Source organism: Polypterus senegalus, chromosome 6, assembly GCF_016835505.1.
Source record: "Polypterus senegalus isolate Bchr_013 chromosome 6, ASM1683550v1, whole genome shotgun sequence".
Classification (NCBI taxonomy): domain Eukaryota; kingdom Metazoa; phylum Chordata; class Cladistia; order Polypteriformes; family Polypteridae; genus Polypterus; species Polypterus senegalus.
Window position 1 is genome coordinate 20,716,402 of NC_053159.1, and position 23,098 is coordinate 20,739,499.

Genomic DNA, 23,098 nt, shown 5'->3' on the forward strand with positions numbered 1-23,098 from the left:
TGTGGTTAGAAAAGTAAGAAGATGATCAAAGATGACACCCAAATTATGGACTAATGCTGAGGGTTCAACCAGGATCCCATCGATGTCAATTTTTAGCCCACGAAGGGTGCAGACGACAGAGTTGGTACCAACTAATAAGATTTCTGTTTTATCAGGATTGATTAACTGTCATCCAATGATTGATTTCCCGAATGCAGTCAGTCAGCGCAACAAGTGAAGATGTTGCAGTTGCATCAACACTAATATATACAGTAAAGTTGTGTGTCATCGGCATAGCAGAGGAGTCTTAGACCACACTGACGAATAATCTCACCTAACGGGAGCATACGGATGTTGAAGAGGATTGGCCCGACAACTGACCCTTGATGGATACCTTGTGTGAGGGAGTAGTGGCAGATTTGTGTTCCCTAATGAAGACGTAATACTGGCGATCACTGAGGTATGATGTGAACCAAGAAAGAGCAGCACCAGAGATACCAGTAGCTGAAAGTCAGGACAGTAAAATGTAATGGTTAACTGTATCAAACGCTGCGCTCAAGTCAAGAAGAAGTAGAATATCGGCCATCCCAGAATCTGCAGTTAGTAAGTCAGTCATTGGTTACCTTAAGTAACGCAGTTACAGTGCTATGTAGGGCTCTGAATCCCGATTGAAAAGGCTCAAGCAGGTAATGCAAATTTAAATAATCATTGAGTTGAGCAGCAACAACCTTTTCTAAGATCTTAGTTATAAATGGAAGATTAGAAATTGGGCGATAAAATTTTAGCTGTAAGGGATCTGAGCCTGTTTTTTTTTAAAACAGAGGTTACAAGATGGGGAAAATGCGATGCTTGTATTGCCTATGCAAGAAATGGATGATGAAAAGCACCACACATACTTTCATATGTCATATTTAAGTTAAGTTTGATGATTTGCTTCACCGCATCGAACCATTCATCAAACATCGAAGCATGCGCATTGATCCTGTAGGAGCTGCGATTCGGCCTGCCGTCACACTGCGTTATCTTGCAACTACTGAATCCCCACTTCTTTTCTTGGAAATTGTCCACTTTGCACAGACGTAATCTGTCTGGAATTGGCTTCCATTTCATCTTGCATGTTTCCACATCCACTTTCATGGAGCCAGTGATTTGATGCCAGCTGTTCTGACAGGTGTGTCTGTCACTATAGAGATGTTGACAGTAAAACACGATGCTGATGTCACATACGAAGTTGAACACGCACGGCACCCAAATTTTTGGTGGTACTGCAACTTGTGCACGTATTGCGTTAGTGTCTGATGATGTGCTCAGTGGACGCATCCAAAGAGCACTGGCAACGGGTGGCAGCCATGATGCGTGTGCTGAAACATTCTGAGTGTCAAGTATAAACCCGGCCTAAGCTGCTGCATGGAAATACTTGGAAAATAAAGTCAGCGATGAACCCAGCAAATTTGCTTTAAAAAGGACTTAAGTGAATTTTGCTGATCAACGCTATTGGAGAATAAGGGTCCAATGCAGCAGCTTTTCTCTTTCTTGTTCGATTCTAGGGGTGAGCCAACTGGCTTAACTGAGATGTAACTGGGAGCCATCTCATTGTCCTGTCCCTTACTGGCATATTTGTATCTGTTGTTTTATTTTCTCATTCCGATTATTTGTGGCATCCATTTGTGTAACTGTCTTTCTTTTCATTTCACAGGTGATGCACTGGGGCCATTTGACCAAAGAATGGATTTTGTTTTTCTTGAACCTTTTATGAAGGATTGTCTTCATCAATTTCCCATTTGAAATGTTTCCTCAAAAGTCAAATGAACATCTTGCAGATGCCCTCAAGTGATCCCCTGTGCCAACTCAGTATCGAGGGAGTGAATTCCAGTGAATGGATGAGCTGAGTTAGGATCAAAGCCTCCTGTGAGTTGGCAGCAGTGACACCACTTGGATTAACATGGCATCTTTGATTTGATTTTGAACTGATACAAACTTTTAGCACTTTTTCTTTTCCACTTTCCCACGACTGGTTTGGGCACGACTCTGTAGCTTAGACGTTCTCCTTGATGTTTGATGTACGAGGAGGTTCGATTATTGGACACTATGAACTCATTTCACTTGTTGATGATACACTTTGTGAAACTGAAGAGCAGCTCTCTTTGTATAAAGGACTGAAACCACTTCATTTTGTGTTCACACGTGCATTCACTCTGAATAAACTCTGAAAGTCCACACGTCTGCTGTTTTCGCTTCTTCTGATGAGTACCTTCATGTTCCTCAGCTGCCTACTTCATCCACTCCAAGTGACTTCACAGGTGGTATGAGTTGATGCCGTGTGAAGTCGAACACCTTATTACTCAACGGGCATGAGACTCGAGGTGTGAGGTGAGGTAACACACCCTCAATGACGGTTAAATTGAAGCAGGATGTGTGCACCACAAAACATTAGGTGATCCTAACCCAAAGCATCATACCCTTGGACTGCCCATAGAATTGGCACCAAAAAAGGAAGGATTTGTTTCCTCAGACTCAAAAATGCTTCGATCCTCTCCATTACAATATCTGATGCATAGTAATGGGAGATTTTCCTTTCACTCACGGAATTTCATAAAGGATCTTTTACAAAATGAAGAAGTTCCTGTTTCTTCCCAGGTGTGAAAATCCTCATTTAGGATCAAGGGACACATTTCATTTGATTGTGGCTCCTTTTAAAAACAATACCTAGAAGAAAGGTATGGGTGCAGACACCGGGTCAAATACCAGTGAAAGAGGAAGGTGGTGGCAGAAGGACAAGCTGATACAAGGCTGGTTACGCTTGAAGGATAGAAAAGACCGTCTTACCTCTCTTATTTCTTTGCAGACTGAGTCACAATGCTGACTTAAGATGATTAAGATATAAAAGTGACTAAAATGGAAGCAAGGAAAAATCAATAAGTAATCTTGGTGGTTGGATGAGCGCAAGTGGGGTATGGAATAAGTGGAGGATCTCCGTAGGAACACACAGTGGAAGCAAACACTCTGATAGCGAGCTGTTGTTGCCCAGTTGATAGCGTTGGCAAGAAAAGGACAAGCCTGACCTCTGAATGCTTGCCCAGCGCTTAGACAAACACATAAGGTGGGGTGTCCCATTATCCAAGTTTGCATTGGCACTGCTGTCTCTGAAAGCAGAATTATTGTGTTCAGAGTCAAGAAGGCATCAAGAAAGCAAGAGGAAGCTGGATGGGTCATCTCGGATAAACAGATTTAGATGACACATAAAAACACCCTGCAAGTTTTAGAACATTTTAGTGTAACACACAATCAGGAGAATTGGAACATATTGATGTTACAGTGTGTGTCATGCCTCAAGTTTTTGTTAACATGCAGCTTCTAAATTTTAACACCACCCTGGTAAAAGTTGAAAGAAATGCTAAACATTTCACAGAATGCTTGGACAAAGCTAGAGGTGTCCACTTTTGTTAGTCAGTTAGTCGGACAAACATTCTGATGGTGACTTTGCAAGATCAGAATTTCCCAGCCTGTGGGCCATGGCCTTGCAGTTGGTGGGGTGTGACTGACCCTGATGAAACCCCAGCCCTCCTCACTGCTCCAATGATTATGCTTGACTTCACAGCAGCAGCATCGCAGGTGGATCACAGATGAAACCCCATCCTCTGGTCAGATGATTGGGTCTGATTCACGGTGGCGGAACCTGTATGACCTGACCCACCCCTTCTTTGACGATTGTGCTCAATTCGCCAAGGAAGAGAAGCTTTAACAATCGAGCTTGATTCTTCTGATGCTCCCATGAATGTGCGGGACCAAGCTTTGATGGTCAAGCTTGATTCGTCTGATGCTCTTGTGAGCATGGGGGACCAATCTTTAATGATCAAGCTTGTTTCTCCCCACTCCCCACCCATTCAGACATTTACGCTAAATTCACGGACAGGAACCCTTCCTTTGGTGGATTATGAACACAATGGCATATGAAAAACTGGGTCATGACACCAAAAGGTTGTCCCATGCAAGCTTTTCAAACCAGTAATGGCTGGTGGCAATCTTAATTTTGGATAAATAAGAATTCAAACCAGGTTAATGTAACTACCTGTGGCAGATAGTTGGAAGGTGTACTTTATGACCATATGCCACCATATGCCTGCATTCATTTTGGCCAAGGTGAATGTTCTTGAAGCAAACAGGGCTGTTGCATGTGCTGCTATGCCTCACTTTGTGCACACAGACCAAGGACCAGGGGTTCAACGATAACCAGGCAGATGAAGGGTTTTATCTAACTCTGGAACATGGAGAAGCTGACATGGGATGTAGAAGTGCAGGGTATGGTGTTGCCTTACACAGGGCCACCAGACTTCCTGCAAGAATACAGGAAGCTGATGGAAAAACTTAAAGAACTGGAGCATGTATGCTGATCATCTTTTACCTTCTGTTGACTGTTGTTGAAATTTGGTGTGTCCGAGTTTGAAAAAACTGTGGGATATGTGAGGGAAAACAATGCCATGTTTGGCAGTTAGAACTGAGCAAATTAATTATTTACTGTTTTTAAAGGGTAACAAGGAGGCATGGCTCAGCACTCACAACGTAGATATTTCTGATAGAGGATATAAAACCAAACAGTAACCTAGGGAGAGGGTCTTTCTTCTTTACATCTGCTTCAGGAGAGGGTCTGTAATGAAGAATTGCACCACCTGGAACGAAGGACCATCTTAAAACTACTGCAGCTGTAAGAGTCCAGGTTGTCATTTTTTTTTATTCTTCTACTTGTGCTTCTTATGGTAGAAGATGCTTATGTTATATTGAAATAATGAACAGTTTGCCTGCACTGCTAACTTTCCTTTCAGGTGAAGATGTTCCATGATAAAACAGCAGCGTAACAGTACAGGCAGCATAACTGCTATGGCCTTACATGCTTTACAAGGGCATTGCTAATTGTGTTTTGAACCACAAACCTTTCTGTTCTTCACAAATCAATACAAAGCGCTGCAACAAATGAATAATGTCTCACTCAAAAATCAATGGCGCCTGGCTCCAAGAGCCATTCCTGAATTTAACATGACTTGATTAGCGCCAAGCTCTCACAGGTCATTGGGTTAGATGTATGCTATGCGTCTTTTGTTTGTTTTGTTTCGTTTAATTTCTGTTGTGAGGATGAGTAGCGTGTCGCACTGAGGGGTTTTGAATGACGGAAGCAAGCAGTCCTCTGTTGTGAACGTTGTTTTTTATACCGAAATAATTTGTGTGTTACTAGTGGAATGGAGGGACATTGTGAAATACAATTAGGCAGAAGACTTTTTTAGAGCTGGGATTAGAAAAAGAATAAAACCTTTAACCAAACACATTGAAAATAAAGAAAATCAAACAGAGGTGGCAATTCACTAATTAACAAAAAGAAGGAAGGGGAAAACTGAACAGAAAATAGAGCAAAATAATCCCAAGGACTTGAGACAATCTGTAATGATTAAAGTGAACGAGAGAAACCAAAGAGTGGTCGCCATCACACTCTAGCAGTAAGACTCCGTATTGGGATGATTAACACCAAAGCTAATTCTGCATGCATCTGCCTGACATTTTCTATTAAATTAGAGTGCTCTAGTAAAAAGATCAGAGTAATTTCCTGTCATGTGCAGACGTTCTGTTGACATGAGTGTTAGGTGGTGTTGTGGTAGTGTGATAACCACTTTGCCAGGTAGGATGGTAATCGTGTTGATTGCAATCCTAACGATGTGCTGGAGAAATGACGTTGGGTAAATTCCTCCTTGGCTTATCTGTAGGAAACCGGAAAAAATATTTGCTTGGGGATCGCAATGGACATTTTTCTGCCGAAGAAAGACTAAAACGACAAGGCTGAGCTTTCTTGAAGGATTTTACTGACATACCTCGTTTTAAACTGAAACATCTACAAAGGGAACATACAGGTATTTACAATTGCATAACCAAAGACAAATAAATAAGAAGTGATGGTTTACAAAGCAGTACGTAGCAGGGAGTATACATTAACAATATAGCTTTAAGATTTACAGTAAGACATTTACAAGACGAGTGATTTCCAGGGTCGGATCGTGACAAGGGATGGGCATAAATAGAGACTCCGATTTCTCCGTACCACAGGGTTTATATACCTCAAAGATACATTGTGAATATGACCAAGACAAGAGATAAAGGGGGCTCCTCTATGAGACACAAAGGGTGCATTATATTTAAAGATTCACTACGAGACTTGCGTTATGGGCATTTATAACACCACATTGAGTGCGGGACGTGACTCTCAGGTGTGTTAATAAATGACAACAAAGGGGCTGCACAGTTCAACAATGACAGCTAACAGCATGTGAGGCAGAACAGACAGGCTTGCAGTTCTTCTAGTTCTTTTTCTGCAAAAAAAACGACACACTGATATGCATGATGGTGCACTTTTTGTGCAGCTATGTGTGGAATATATTTTTTAAAAACATACATCTACTCTGCTGTGGTAATATGAACACGGGTCAAGGGGTGCACACTCCTTATAGTCTGCAGTATATACACAAAGGGGTGCCATTTGTGTTACTGAACACTAAGGGGGACCCCGCCACCCCCACATGTCTTTGAAGTCTAATTACAGCTACCTGCTGTGGATAGGGCATGTCCACCCCGCCTAGAACTCCAAATTGGCTTCGATCAGCACTGACTGCCAGGTGACCAATTCAGTAATTGGGCACAGATCTAGCATTGGAGTATATTTTTCCTCATCATTTGCAGTTAAATATTGTGAGGATTTATGACAGGCACAGAAGCAATGTTTCTAAAAACCACTGGTAAAACGCTGTTCTTGCAAAAGAAAGGGTGAAACTGAAAGAAAAATATTTGTGTGAATCCAAAATCTTAGTCAGCCTAAATTTCTCTTTCTCAGATCGCTTTTCGGAAGGAAGTCAGTTTCGTAGTTTTTATGAACAGTTCGAAAGTGCCTTTCGATATTTTCCTTCTTTGGAATAGCAATGATAGATTGACAGATCAGACAAACGCACTTCGATTTTGACATTGTGAGAAAAAAATCCTCTTCCAATTCCACATCCAGCCCATACCATCCCCAAACAATTTTTTTAAAAAATCTCTTCTTTAGTCGATATAAATTGGAAGGCTAACTATATCACAGCTGGAGTTTTGCAGTAGCTTGCGCATTTGATTGTGTGTGTGGGATGACCAGTGCGTTAGAAGAAAAGAGATCTCAGACTGGCCGCCCTGTATGTCAATTAAGTAGCAAATGCCATAGGGAGGGTTAGGGTTAGGGTTAAAAAAATTTTTTTTTTTTTGAATGCGACGCGATCTACCTGTACTACCTTTCTGATCTACTGGTCGATTGCGATCAACGTATTGGGCACCCCTAGTCTATTACCATGCAGCCAGAAATGACAGCGGAGATGGCTTGCTACGATAGGCAATGGTGACCATCCCCACTGTTTAGACTGTTTGTGCCATTGTCTGGATTGCCCTTTTATCCGCATTGCCTCCATGTGTAAATCCAGTGGTCATCAGCCTTTAAGGGTAAGAAGCAAGTTCTTACTGAGGATGACCTGATGCTAATCTAGATGCTGTCAGGACTTGTGAACCATGAAGACATTGTAAAGGATGTCATCCCTGCAGTCCAATTATTGTGAGTCTTTGCTTCATCAGTCATAGAGATAATGGAAAGTGTTGATGTCATGGTTTTCCAATAATTCTTCCAATGTGGACTTCTTCATTCTTTCTTGACTTGCATGAGATCCTTCTACAGTAGCAGCCATCATCACAAGCATCTTTTTCTTCCTGACTATGTTTGTATGGAGGTGAAGTTGCTGAAGGAAGGATTTCCCATAAAGGCCAATGCATATGGTGTGACTGGTAGCCAGGAAGCAGGTCAGACAATGTGAACATTTGGGGTAGTATTCTGATAACCCCACTTACTTTTTAACTTAAAGAGAAAAAAATGCTAACAGAACCACTGTCAACAATTGTAAATACAGTCTTCAAAAGAACTGAAATGATCATAACTGAAATCTCTTTTATCACATGTAAGCTCTCATTTGAGCTCCTCTCTCCTTCGTGGTCTTCTCAAGAGGACGTCACCTTCCCAGGGTTTCACATTGTCTGTCCCCGGGACCTGAAGTGACAGAACTTTCTTCTGACCGTACTGTTGGACCTGGTTGCCCTCACTGGGTGTGTTTTCTGGCCTGTGAAAAAAGTAGAGGAGACCATTAGCAACAGCTCCCTCTGTTTTCTGGGAGTGGAACTGCTCACCTCAGCTGAGCTGATCAGGAGGAGCCCTCTGGCATGCATGGATGCAAATTTTCCCATTCTTTAATAGGTGAGGTGTAATATATTAATTTTATGTTCTGTGTCCTTTCTATCTATCGAATCCATAATAATAAAAATACTGTCTGGACTGACAAATCAGAGGTGGAGCCCCTCATGGGCTAGCAGTGTGGCCTGATGGCTTACGTGTGAAACTGTGAATCCTGGCTGAACCCCACTGCCGAGTCACCTTAGCAGGGCATGTGACAGTGACAATAAAGCTGCTAAGATGTTTCCAAAAAAGCAGACAAACTCTAGAATTGTATTAGCAGCTGCCCAGGACCCTCTTTAACAAGGCTCTCTTCTGTGTTTCAGGTAGTTTTGCATAAATGCGCTGTCTACAACCATAAAGAACACTCATTGTAATAAGCAGGTGATGAGAGGATTTTTTGAACCGGTGAAATATTAATGAACTGATAAAGTGTTCAAAGTGCACTTTAAAGGTCACTTCGATGAAACCTCAGCAGCCTGAGTCGAGAATGGAAGACAGAGACGTCCCCGACACAGGTGCGGAGAAGAAAGGGGTGAGTAATTTCATCTAATCAGTCAGCCATCATTTAGCTGTCACTTTGGTCTGGGGCCATTCACCGTATTGCAGTGTTCTAGAAATCAAATGAAAGGCATGTCACTGAGATCTCCTCCTGATGATTCAGAATTTAAATACCGGGTGTGAAAACCTCTTTATAATCAATGAAGAAAGGGGGGCAAAGGTACTCAAGTGTGAACACCGTCTGCTTTTTATGCCTTCTAAGAGCTGTATTAATGATCTCTCCTTTGTTAAATCAGTAAAGAGGGACAACGCATTCTACACGGGACATCTGGGGGGGATATGAGAAAGACACAGACAGAAGAGGGGGCGGGGGGCAGAGACAGGTGGAACTGCAGTGAGCCAACGTGCTGTTTTATATGGTGTGGCGGACCCGGCTGGGCCGTTTCTTCACTATATAGTCAGGGGGAGCAGCCCTGGACAGTGCAATTCCTCCACCTGGACGCTGGATGGCCGCCCCCCTGGGTTGGAGCAGTGCCTCGGACTCCCGCAGGGCTCCATGCTGGCTGGAGTTCTCCACAGCCCTGTTGGGTTCTGCAGGTGCTGCCAGGGGGAGCTGCTGGACCCTTCTGGGCATTAGTTTCGCCACACCCGGAAGTGCTGCCGGATGTCGGCAATCAAACACCTGGAGGACTTCCGGGTGCCCAATAAAAGGGGCCAGCAACCACCACTCAGCAGCCAGAGTCGGGTGGAAGGAGGACAAAGCTTGTGGAAGAGAAAGGGAGTGGAGTGTTTTGGTGTTATACTTTGGGATTGTGTTGTGGCTGGGGGACACAGGGCAGACGTGCCCTCCAGCTGAAGAACATAAAAGTTTATTTATTTTTATACGTGCCTCCCGTGTCCAGTCTGTGTCGGGACGGGCGCAATATAGCTCCTTTGTTACAATGGCAAAGACCCCTTCATGTCCACAAACGGAGTGCCCAACAAAGACCTGCGAAGAGCCTGTTGGCAGAGATTTGTGAAATGTGTCCACTCGTATCCCATACCAGCAAGTCGGGGGGGACAATGAGTTGTGGGCTGCCCCCTTGATTAACAGAAAAAGGAACTTGGGCCCTCCTTGCATTATAAATGGTAATCAGCACAATCACATTAAAATGACATCATTTTACATAGCAGTTTTCACATTGTGTTACGTTGCTGCCTTTTGCTAAAATCATTTAAATTAAATTTTCCCCTCATCTAGCGACACTTAATCCGCAGAATTAAAAAAAATGACATCAGAACTTCAGAAATTTGTCCAAATGTATTAAAAATCAAAAACTGAAATATCCCATTGACACAAGTATTACTTGTGGCAGTCATTCCACCCTGGAGATTTCTTGGGTCTAGCATGACAAGATTCACACACTTGGATTTGAGAATTTCCTGCCATTCTTTTTTTGCAGATCCTCTCAAACTCTGTCAGGTTGGATGGAGACTATTGGTGGGCACCCATTTTCAAGTCTCTCCAGAGATGAATAATTGGGTTCAAATCTGGACAACTCAAGGACAGTCAGAGATTTGCCTCAAAGCCACTTCTGTGTTGTCCTTGACGTATGCTGTGGTTTTTGTCCTTTGACCCCATCTGAGGTCCAGAGCGTTCTGGAGCAGGTGTTCATTAAGGATAACTCTGTACTTTACCTGCTCAACTTTCCTTCAACCCTGCCTTATCTCCCAGTCCTTGCTACTGATAAACAACACCAAAACATGGTGTTACCACCACCATGCTTCACCTTTGGAAAGGTATTGTGCAGGTGATGCGTGGTGTCTACTTTCATCAAGACATGACGCTAATCTTTGTTTCTTCAGGCCAGAGAATCTTGTCTCTCACTGTTTGAGAGTCCTTTAGGTGCCTTTCTGCAAACTCAGAGTGGGTCCCCATGTGTCTTTTACTGAAGGAGAGGCTTCTGTCTGGCCACTCTGCTATAAAGCCCAGATCAGTGGAGTGTTGCGGTGATTGTGGTCCTTCTGGAAGTTTCTCCCATCTGTACACAGGTTCTCAGGAACTCAGCCAGAGTCACCATTGGGTTCTTGGTCTTCTTCAGTCCTTCATGGGGTTCATTCAAACACACACATACACACACACACTTACTCAGGGCCAGTTTGGAATTTCTATTATCCTCACTAGCTGTCTTTGGAATGTTGAAAGAAAAGTATATCACAAAGTGAACAAATATCCACCTATGGGCACAACTTTTGAAAATTATCAAATGCAAATATGAACTTCTACAAAAGGCGCACATTTCCAAAGAAGGGTCGCTGTATAATTTTTTTGCTGTTTTTCAGAAATTAAGCCTTGTGCTTGCCTTGGCTACACTGGTGTCTGCGTTTGGATCTTCATTCCAGTATGGATACAATGTGGCGGCGATCAATTCTCCATCCCAGGTATGAAGTTTAGCAGGTTTTGGTCTGACGACTCACATGGTGAACCACCTCGGCACATAACTGTTATGATTTTGTGGTATTAGACAACCTTTTATGCATATTTAGCATATTCTGGGGTTTTAAAATACAAAGGAATCCATTTCACAACTTGCTTTGAATTTTAAAAGTATATTTTCGGTAACATCTTGGTTTTCTTTATTTACACTGTGCTGTTTTGCAGCTCACGTTATCTCAATCATCACCCGATGATGTACCGGACATTACTCTATAAATATGGAAGCTTTCACAATATATATTATCCTTTGGTGGATTCAACAACTTCAAAAGAGTTTTTAGTCTCAGCTTATTTCCCAAACAGGCCCTGCTGGTAGGATTCTGTTTTTGGTTTCGTTTGGGGTTTTCTTTTGACTCTCGAGTATTGCCTTGTACTTCTGTTCTTGGTAGTTTCATTTTGATCCCGCAGTTCTGACCTTTGCTTTCCCTGACCACGTCTTTTTTTTTTTCTTGTTATCATCTCCTGGTAACCTTTAGTGCTTACAATAATCAACGTGTCTTTAACAGATTTGTTCAAAATGAGTTTATTTCAAAGTAAAACACCAACAGATGAAAGCATTGATAAGAAATAGGCAGATTATAATCAAACTATTAAATTAAATATTAAAAAATTAAATGATCAAATCATAAACAAACCCTGGACAGGGCGCCACAAACACACACACCCCAAAGGTGCCAATTTAGTATCACCAGTCCACCTAACCTGCATGTCTTTGGACTGTGCGAGGAAATATGGAGCACAGTCAACGCAGAGAGGACCTGGGATGTGAACCCAGGTCTCCTTACTGTGAGGCGACAGTGCCGCCACTGTGCCACCCAACACAGTTTATTTATATTGAAAGATTTATTCACAAAATTCAAACAAAGGGAACAACAAGTCAAAGCAGAACAAAGGCTGCAAATAAAGGGTTTTGCCTAAGAGACCAAACCAAAAAAGAAACAAATACAATGAAACATCAACCAATAACAATACCTTAATTGAAGCAGGGGTCAAAACCAGGGAATCCACACAAAAAAAAGAATAATGAGTCACAAATCAGGAATCAGAAACCAACATGCTAACGCTGCAGTGATTAGTGCCGCTTCTCCGATTATACAGCTGGGCAATTCCTCAGGCACGTCATCAAGTGGCCCCGCCCCCTAAAACTCAGCCTTAAAGGACCAGGGCAGAAGACACAACTTTTACATGTATATCTTAGTGCAATGCAAAATTAAACAATAATGGAAGACCATATTAATAAAAGTCATAATATTACATAACTACAAAGACAAACTGAAACCAAAAGCAGAATTAATGACATAGTTTTGAAAAATGAGATTTGAATAATGACAAAAGAATTAAATTAACAAAAAATAACTTTCTTTCTTTCTTTCTTTCCCAAGTTCATGCAGTCATTCTACAATGCCACCTACTTTGAGCGCTATGACAGCTACATTGACGACAGCTACCTGACACTCCTGTGGTCCATCTCGGTGTCCATGTATCCACTTGGAGGATTTTTTGGGTCTCTAATGGTGGCTCCTTTAGTGAATAAACTTGGAAGGTAAGATGTGGGGCACCACTTCTCTTTTGTTACTATTTATTATATATTTGGCTAACACCTTTGTCCAACAGAACTGACAAAAATCTGGACATATTATCACTCTTTACAGGGCTTTTATTTTTTTTACAGTTAGAGCACAAGTGGCTTAAGTGACTTGTTAAGATTTATCCCAGGATGGCAAATCTAAAACCTGAAGCCTTCCCAAACTCAAATAAGGACACTTACATTTATTTAATACATTAAACTTAAAGAAATTAGCTGAAAATCAAAACGTATTTATTTTATTTCAATAACTAATGTAAAATAACGAAGATAAACAGGAACACAGGGTGGCACAGTGGTGTAGCGGTAGTGCTGCTGCCTCTTTACAAGGAGGCTGGTGTTCAAGTTCTGGGTCCTCCCTGCTTGGAGTCAGCATGGTCTCCCTGTGTCTTTGTGGCTTTCCTCCAGTGGTCCAAAGACTTACAGGTGGATTGGAGATGCTAAATTGGCCCACGTGTGTGTCTGTGTGTTCACCTCGTGATAAGCAGGCGCTCAGCCCATTGATTGTTCCTGCCTTGTGCCCAATGCTTGCTGAGATTGGTGCCAGCTCCTTTGTGAGCCTACACTGGATAACTACGTTTAGAAAATGGATGGATAAATAAATAAGCAGAATAAACAGAAAACAATGAATTACCTGAAATAAGAAATTGTGACTAAGCAGTGGAAAAACAAAATGCTAATATAAAATCCTGCCAAAAAATTAAGCTGAGTCAAAGAAACGGGTCCAAAATGCATAGTCCTAAGTACCAAACCTTAAGGTGAAATTATCATATTAGTCATACAAAATGTCTCCAAAATTAGAAATAACAGATAACACTATAGAATGACCACAATAACACCCATTCCCAAGAAAAGAAAAATCAAATTATAAATCATCAGCAGTCTGCAGTGGCTGGTGTGAGCAGCGGACTGGCATCCTGTCCAGGACTGGCTTCCCCTTGCATCTTAAATTAAACCAACAACCATGCAATCCAAAAAATACAAAGATTAAGATCACCTACTGTTAATGAAATCACAACAATATGAAATAATGAATAATTAACTACAGAAGAAGAAGAGTGGATAAATATTATTTCAAAGAAAAAAAAAACTTGTAAGTTGTCTTTAAATAGGGTTTAATCTCAAAAGATTAGGATAAACTCATACCAAGTACAGGTATGTAAAGTGTGATGAAAGAAATAATCTAAAAGATAAAGATAGTAAATACTACACAGATACACCGTAAAAAATATATTAAACAACAAAGAGTATTGTTTAAAACAGAAAAAACAACCATTGAAAGTTATCCAAACAAAATAAGGGGAGCATTAAGAGGGGCAGGAATGGCTAACAGAATTCACCACAGACAAAGAGTAACGGAGCACATAATTAAAAATGAAATGCGCACATATTTGACAGTCACCATTGACACTAGAAGGATTTGTACAAAGAGGAAAAAAAACAAACTGAGAAAAATAAATTTGAGGATACAATGTGGTCACATAGCAATACAAATAATGCAAAAAATAACATATCGTAATAAAAAAAATCATAAATCAACATGAAGGAGGAATGTAATAGAATACCCAATTTTATAATAAATAATGACAATTACAGTAATTTAAAGAATTAACTTTAACAAAGAGGAACAATCAACAAATGAAAAAATGAAAAGAATATTTAATTTTACAATCCCTAAAGTTGCATTTAGAGAACAATACATTGTGACCAGGGTGGCACACCACAAAAAGTCTCCGGGGGTCACCACTTAATATACAAAGGAACAAAAGAAAGAAAAATGTAAAAGATGGCTTTGTAACTCAACAAAGGCCTTCCAGTCAGGAACACGCGGGCTGTTTTCAAGAGGAGCCCTGTCCATGCCAAGGTCGTGGTCCTGCATTAGCTGCGTCCCTCCAGGGCTGTCAGCTTTTATGGAGCCCCAGCCAGAAGGGGAGGGACCGGCTCTGGGCGCCTTGGGTGGGATTAGGTGCCCCCACCGGATGTCTTCTCGGAGCTGCGCATGGAATAGAAGGAGCAGTTAGTGACAGCACCCCCAAACATCCTGGAGTGGGACTGCTTACCTCAGTTAAGGCAGGAAGGTGATCTCCTGTGCACATACAGTATGTGACAATAATGTATACAGAAATTATATAAACATAAGTATACTAGAAAAGAAAAATGGAAAAAACAAAAATATATCTATGTAATGTAAATAATGTTTTGTATCTGATGCTCTTGGGAAGAACTTCAGTCCTGTGAGATTCTACATTGAATTAAGTAGATTCCACTATAGAATGCCAGGAGAGGGTGGGCGGCCAGTGGTCCGAGGTCTCCAGGACTGCGACTGTGTTTGACTTTCTCTTTTACAATTTTAATCTTGTCCATAGTAGGCTGGCCATAGTTCATCAATTTTTTATCAGTTTTTTCTTTATTTTCAAAAAGAAGGAAGAGGATAACAAAGTAAAAAAAATCTTATATATAAATTTGAACTTTCCCCATAGGTTGAATTGATAGTTCATCAATTAATTAATACACAGACATTGCTGTTTTTTATTTCTGTTTAATCAGCTCCCTCTTGTTCTCTGTGTGTTGTTAGAAGCTTGAGGGCGCTGTTGCCCCATTAAAACCGACAGACAAACGCTTGACACAGGGTAAAAACCACCAAGAAGATCTTTAATGATTTTCCTTCTTGAAACAGTGCCCAAAAGCACCTCTGCCACCATACACAGGCAAAACACCAATAATCAGCTCACAAATCTCTCTTCCGCTCCTCCCACCAAGCTCTGTCACACTCCCTCCCAACTCCGGCTCGCTTGCTGGAACTCCACCAGTCACTTTTATAGTTCTTGTCCCAGAAGTGCTTCTGTTCCTCTGTCCATGTGACTTGTCAGCACTTCCGGGTCAGATGGAAAATTATATTTTTCTTCAGTCCAGAAGTACTTCTGTGTTTCTGTCCCTGTGACTTCGGAGTACTTTAGGGCTAAACGGAACATAAAGATTCCCAGGTCTCCCTGCAGCATCTCCTGGCGGCACCCACGGTACCCAGCAGTGCTGTGAAGATGAACTCCAAATCCCATGGTGCCCTGCGGGATTCTGGGGTACCGCTATGCTGCAGGGACATCTCCATCTGTCGTCCGGGGGGAAGTAGTGTCCCTCAGAAGCTGCTTTTCCCCATCTTTCTCCTCTATGGGCGCCCCGGCCGGGTTGAGCAGCCAACTGTCCGCCACAGTGTCTTACTAAATCTGCATTTCTAGGTCCACCAGTTGGGCACAGTAATTAGTATCATCAGTACATGTATGTATTTGAACTGAGATGTAATGTAATGTTACGTAATCTTCTTCTTCCTCTTTCTTTTTTCCCCACGTCTCTGGGGGTCGATGTGCTTGATCATGCAATGTAACATAGCAATGGAGGTTAATTTTTTTCCATTTCTAGAACTGTTTTGTAGGTCCTTGTGCAGAGCCTCTCTTACTTTATCCGTTCTCTTTTTTGTGCTAGCCAACGTTTTGTCTTTTTTTTGGCACCAACTGATTTATTGTTCATCAAGTCACCAAGCGTTTTAAATTACTCGATGAATAATATGACAGGAACTGCACCTTATCAAGTGACAAACAGTGCCTTGAATCCCTTTCTTTATCTCCCACTGTAGAAAAGGAACGTTACTATTTAACAACATCTTCTCCATTGTTCCTGCCATTCTAATGGGTGCCAGTGAAGCTGCCAAGTCCTTTGAAATGGTTATAGTGGCCCGAGTCATCATAGGCGTTTGTGCCGGTGAGTAAAACAGGACACGTAAAAAATCATTCAAGCTGTGACTTATGATCAAGTAGCCACCATTTGAGTAAAAACGTGTTAAGAAAAGAGAGAAAGTCAAATCATCTGGGATTTGTGGCTCTTTGCAATTCTTCATAAGGGCGTTGCTATCAGACTTAAGGCTGGATCCCAATGAAGTCTACACATAATTGTTTTGTGTCATTATTGCATTGTATTTCATTTTGTTCTTTCTGTTTTCACATGCATTTTAGTTAACGCCAATCAAGCTCACTGTCATGTCATGCCATGTTCCTTCTCTAAAGGCTTCTGATTGAGCTGGGCCTGGTGTGGGCATCACATCTTGGCACTGCAGCCCATCCACACCCTGCAGCTGTCCAGTGCGAGTCCAAGATGATGTCTGCCCTGAGCTATGCTGGTCTGCTATGTGCAGTCCATCGGCGCCGTTTTCGTACATCTATATAAGCCGATTGCCATCCATTCCACAGTTACACTCTGATTCAGCATTAGCATTTGTGACGCGCCATCTTTTGGAATGTTGTTTTGTAACGTGTGTAGTAATAAAATGCTTTACATTCTTCATTCCTAAGAATGGCACATCACAAATATTAGAACTGCCGTTGAGAATCTTGCAGCAAATGTTGTTTAATTTAGGCAGCAGAAAAACATAAAAGAAAAATGAAGAAAGTAAGAAAGAATGGCAGAGGGAGCGCTAAACTAATTCAAGACCGCTAAACATTCTGGCGATCAGCCCTCATTAGAGCAAAATGAGAGCAGGAATAAATCATGTAAAAATTATATATAATAGATTGTGTTAACAGCTATGAAAAAGGCCCACTGGCCTCCCACGAGCTGTGTCTGAGACCCTCGCAGTCCTAAATGTAACTTCTAACATGTAAGGGTCTGAGGCAGTGTGTTCATAATGCTTTGAATTCCATCAGGATATTTTATGTAAATTAAATTATTATATTTAATATTTTTTGCAAGAATTTTTGTTATGTTGTGTTAAAAGAAAAATTAAGGGAGTTTCATGGAAGTGCAAGGTCACCTGGTAACCAGTGGATTCAGAAAGTATTCGGACCCCTTTACTTCCTTCATACTTTATTGTACTATAGATTTCATTTTAAAAAGATGCGTTTGCCATTTTTCCATTACATTTACTTATTTGGCTGACCCCTTAATCCAAGGCAGTTAACAACATTTATGATAATATTAGTTCCATTTCTTAATCCATCCATTATCCAACCCACTATATCCTATTCTTTTTATTTTCTAATTGGCACTCAGGCAAGTCAAGTGAATTGCTTGTGGTCGCACAGTGGTGTCAATAGTTGGATTTGACCCCACAGCCTCAGGGTTTGAAGTCCAAAGCCTTAACCTCAACACCAGACTGCCTGCTCGTTCCCCTCAGTCTACACTCAATAACACATAATGACCAAGAGAAGACCTGTTTTCAGGGAGGTTTGCAAATTTATTAAAAATCATCTCTCGTTTCCACAAGTATTTGGACCCTTTGCTGTTACACTCCAGATTGTGTTCGGGTGCATACTGGTTGATTTAATTCTACTTGAGACCTTCCTAGACTTTTATGGGACTCCATCTGTGGCAAACTGAATTGACTGGACATCACTTAAAAAGGCACACATGGACCTGTGTACACAAGTTCCAAAAACTCACACTGCTTGTCAGGACAGAAACCAGGCCATGAAGCCAGAGGACCTCTCTGTAGACCTCTATGATCAAACTGTGGTGAGGTACAGATCAGGGCAAAGGGATCAAGCTATTTTTACAGCTTTGAGTGTCCCCAGAAGAAGGTTGGAACCACCGGGACTCTACTTAGAGTTGGCTGTTCGATCCAAACTGAGTAACCAGGCAGGAGGTGACCAAGAACTCAATGCTCACTCTGACAGAGCTTCAGAATTCCTCTACTGAGATGAGAGAATCTGTTAGAAGGACAACCGTCGTAGCAGGACTCCATCAATCTGGTGTTTATGGTAGATTGAAGACTGAAGCCATCCTTGAGTAAAAGGTATATGACAATTTAAAGGACTCTGATGCCATGAGAAAAAAGATTCTCTGGTCAGATGAGACAAAAATTGAACTTTTTGGGCAGAACTCCAAGCACCGTGTCTGGCAAAGACCAGGAACTCATCACCTGCCTAATACCATTCCTACTGTGAAGCAAGGTGATGGCAGCATCCTGCAGTGGGGGTGATCTCAGCAGTAGGAGCAGAGAGACTGGTCAGAATTAAAGGAAGGATGAAGACAGCTAAATACAGAAAGGTCCTTGAAGAAAACCTTCTCCAGAGTGCATGCAGCCTCAGGCTGGTGTGGTGCTTCAGCTTGATCAGAAGCATACAGCCAAGACGATGCTGGAGGGGCTTTGGGACAAGTCTGTGACTGTCCTTGTGTGGCCCTACCAAAGCCTAGACTTACAGTAAATCCCTCAGATCATCTTTGGACAGACCTGCAGACGGCCGGTCACAGATGCTTCCCATTCAGTCTAACGGGAGCTTGAGAGGATCTGCCAGGAGAAATTGGATCAACTGCCCAAATGCAGGTGTGCAAAACTTGTAGGGACTTACCTAAGAAGACTGGAAGCTGGGCTTGCTGTCAAAGTACTGAACTAAAAGTGTGAATACTTGATTTTTAATAGATTTGTAAACATTTCTGAAAACATGATTTCACTTTGTCATTACTGTATATGTCACTAAGTGTAGATTGGTAGTCAAAATTGCAAATGTATCCATTTAAAATTAAATCTACAATACAATAAAGTGTTCACAATGTGAAGGGATCTCAACACACTGAAAAAAGTATAACATGGATGTTGTTCATTCAACGTAAATTTTCTCTTTCAAGCAACTTAAGATTAGTCATTTGGTGTTGCACCTTGAAATATTTGGTTTCAGATCTCAAAGTAAAAAAAATTGTTTGTACCAAATTAAGTTATGGTGGAGGGAATAAACGTAAAAATCCTATTTCATTTAACTTAATATTTTAGGTTGTTCATGTGCTGTGTTTGAGGGGCCGTTTGTATATTCTTTCGGTTGAACTTTCAAGTTTGATGGCTTTCCAACTGCCATTAAAGAAGAACAACTTAAAAAATAGATTTACTTCAGTAAAAAAAACAAGTGAATTGCACCCAATCACTCTAAATGATTTGCCTCAACTTAAAAATTGTGGGATCAATAAGCTAAAAAGAATTATATTGGTTCAGATTGAAAATATTAAGTGTGAATCATCACAATTTTTTTCCAGTGTACTTTCTGAATTCATCTATCTATCTATTTTTCTATTATATAGTGCCTTTCCTATCTATCTATCTATCTATCTATCTATCTATCTATCTATCTATCTATCTATCTATCTATCTATCTATCTATCTATCTATCTATCTATCTATCTATCTATCTATCTATCTATCTATCTTTAACTCCATTAAGATCTGAATCTAAGCACTCATATTTTAAAGTGAAAGTCTGTTTTTTTCTCAGGTCTCTCCTCCAATGTGGTCCCCATGTACCTGGGAGAGATGTCACCAAAGAACTTGCGTGGAGCCATTGGTGTTGTGCCACAGCTCTTTATCACCATTGGCATTCTGGTGGCCCAGATATTAGGACTAAGGAGCATACTGGGAAATGCAGAAGGTGAGACTTTATGCAAGGCCTTTGTGGCGCGACTGCACAGCATGAATGAACTTTGTGAACCTGCCATTCTTGTCTCCTTTTTCATGTTTGCCCCAGGCACATTTTTAAGCTTTTTGATCATTATGCTCCTTCTCCCACAGGATGGCCTATCATGCTTGCTCTCACTGGCATTCCTGCAGTTATTGAACTTCTTGTTCTGCCCTTTTTCCCTGAAAGTCCAAGATATACTCTCATTCAGAAAGGAGACACGGATAAGGCCAGGAGAGGTGAGTGCAGATTTTAGTTGTTTTAACAGGAAAGGCTCTGAGGGATCTCCTTGAGAGCTCATTTTGCTGTCAAGCCTGATTAAAGATTCTGTCTTTACTGGCACTGCTCTGCCTAATATACAGCACTAAAATATGGCCAAGTCCAGGGCCAGTTGGTAGCAGTTTGTCATTTTTGTGATGCTAATGAGGTTTTCCTATCTTCAGTCTCTGTTCCTTTGCCAAGCTTCTTGAGTGCACTGCTGCCAGCCGACTCCAATCACAAATGGCATCTAATTATTTGTAAGAGGAATTCCAGTCTGGGTTTTGTGATAACCCTGCACTGTCAACTCGTGCTATGAAGGAATGAAATGACCTGAAAGTACCTGCTGACACAGGCCGTTTGAATATCCATATGCCCCTTCATCTAATTAGTGTTATGTGTCTGACAGGGCGTGTTCAGTTTTATGTTTTTTGTCATTTTTTTATTTTTTGTTAATAGTCTTCTATTTATGTATTACTAGGGAAAAATGCTGACCTCCATCCTCAGACAACAGTGTTTGGTTATATCCACGGCTTGAAGTGGAAAAAATAATTATGCATTTACCTTAATATGCATGTTTGTGTTTGTAATATTTTGTATGTAACTGTTACTATATTATGTACAGGGGATTCAGACCCCTCCATTTTTGCACATTTTATTATGTTGCAGTTTTAATTTGAAATGTTTTTGCCCATCAGTTAAGTCTACACTGAATAACCCATAATGACAAAGTGAAACATGTTTTCAGAACAGCTTGCAAATTTATTAAAAATGAAAGACTCTCCTTCATGTAAGTAGTCAGACCCTTAATTCAGTACTCAGTAGAAGCCCCTTTGGCAGCAATTCCAGCTTCAAGTCATCTTGGGTTAAGTCTCTATGCATTTGCACACCAGATCCTGTCAAACTCCATTAGGCTGGATGAGATGCAGTGGCGTAGCTAGGGGCGGGCGGAGGGGGCGATCTGCCCTGTGCGGCACATTTTTGGGGGCAGCATTATTGGCCAAAAGGCTCAGTACAATTTGTGTGTAAGCAGCAGGGTTTGGAAAAATATCACTCGTGAATGAAAAAAGTCAAATTCTCCGATTTTTATCCACAAATGCTTCAAAAATTATTTTCAGACTGTCCTTCTGTGACGGCATCAGACACAGCAGTTGAAATTTATGAGGCAAAAATAAACATAAACATTACACTGATAACAATTTCTAGGAAGATAAAGAACTAATTTACAATTTACAATTTCGTTTCGTTATCAATCTGAATGCGTTCTTGCTCTGTGCAGAAAACATCCCCACCTATCACTTGTAACTACACTGGTAATAGTTATATTAAACTAATAATTCGAACACAGCTTATCAGTGCGTCTGTACTATATTCTTGTCTAGTTGACGCTTATAAATAATCATATGTGAAATTATTGCTGTTTCTCTATATATGAGTACATCTATGCAAAATGTATCTTAATTTTTCTCCATACATCATTTTAATTTTCTATTTAAATAGGTTAACATATTCAGATATGTTTGAGGGCGATAAATTAAAGCAGCGCCCCACCCCGCATGGCACGAACTCGAGCGACGCCACTGCTGAGATGCATCTGTGGACTGCCATCTTCAGGTCTCTCCACAGATGTTCTAAGGGTTTAAATCTGAGCTTTGGCTGAGACACACAAGGACACTCACAGACTTGTCCTGAAGCGTTTCCAGAGTCGTCTTGGCTGTATGCTTTGGGTGATTGTCGTGGTGAAAGATGAACCATAAGCCCGTCGAAAGTCACGTGTACTGTAGCGGCGCAACTAGAAGTTAAAACTGCAACTCCCAGTAGTCCCTGCAGTGGCTCCGATTGGTCTTCTGTCGAGGGTGCAGGGGCTGTTGGGGTCAAAGGAGGTCAGCGTGGTTTTTAAAAAGGGGACGGTGACCAAAAAGCGAGGGGGAGGGGGTGTTTTTCTGCAATCTGTGTTTCAAGTTCCTGTCTCTCTGCCTGCCTTCTGTTGGGTTACCTGTACTTATTCGTTTTGACCTCGATCGTTTCGTGGTTGGAGTCTGGATTGTCTGCCGTCTGCCTGTATACACTAGGACTGTAAGTGGATTCATGGCCATCCTGCGAAGAAAAGAGCGCTCCTGAACTCGTCCACTCGTCTGCACCATTTCAGGAACTACCGGTAGGACTATCTTTACATTCCCATTCAACGTGCGGATCTCTGGACCATCTATTTTCATCATTATATTTCATCCATTGACGTTTTTCATGGACTTTACTGTGTGGATGTTTTGTTGGTGCTTTGTTGTATTTAATGAAATATCGCCGTAAGGGGAACAGGGGTGGTATTATTGCTTTCATTATTAATGTTAATACATTCTTTATTTGCTATATTATTTCCGTTGGCTTTTTGTCTCTGTTTGTGAGAGTGTGTGGGTCGGTCCAAGGCTGGGTGCGTCCCTGGAATCTCCACCATAAAAATAAATAATTCAGCGTCTTCTCGATGGTGTGAATCTTAGTGGCACCGGACCACTACAGTACTCTTCTTCAAGGACTGCCACTGAGGAGCGCTACCATAGCAGGATGATGCCACCACCATGCTTCACCGCAGAGATAGTATT

The 23,098-nt window shown here is 41.4% G+C and overlaps 1 protein-coding gene across 1 annotated transcript in view; it reads left to right on the forward strand.

The window, feature by feature from the left end:
* The first annotated feature begins 7,197 nt into the window (after positions 1-7,197).
* Positions 7,198-23,098, forward strand: part of slc2a1a (solute carrier family 2 member 1a) — a 28,393-nt gene continuing 12,492 nt past the window's right edge. The window contains exons 1-7 of the mRNA XM_039755527.1: positions 7,198-8,278; positions 8,581-8,789; positions 11,078-11,176; positions 12,614-12,774; positions 16,445-16,569; positions 20,064-20,216; positions 20,357-20,482. Coding sequence (XP_039611461.1) covers positions 8,718-8,789; positions 11,078-11,176; positions 12,614-12,774; positions 16,445-16,569; positions 20,064-20,216; positions 20,357-20,482 — 736 coding nt within the window. The 5' untranslated portion in view covers positions 7,198-8,278; positions 8,581-8,717. The remainder of the gene's footprint in view (positions 8,279-8,580; positions 8,790-11,077; positions 11,177-12,613; positions 12,775-16,444; positions 16,570-20,063; positions 20,217-20,356; positions 20,483-23,098) is intronic.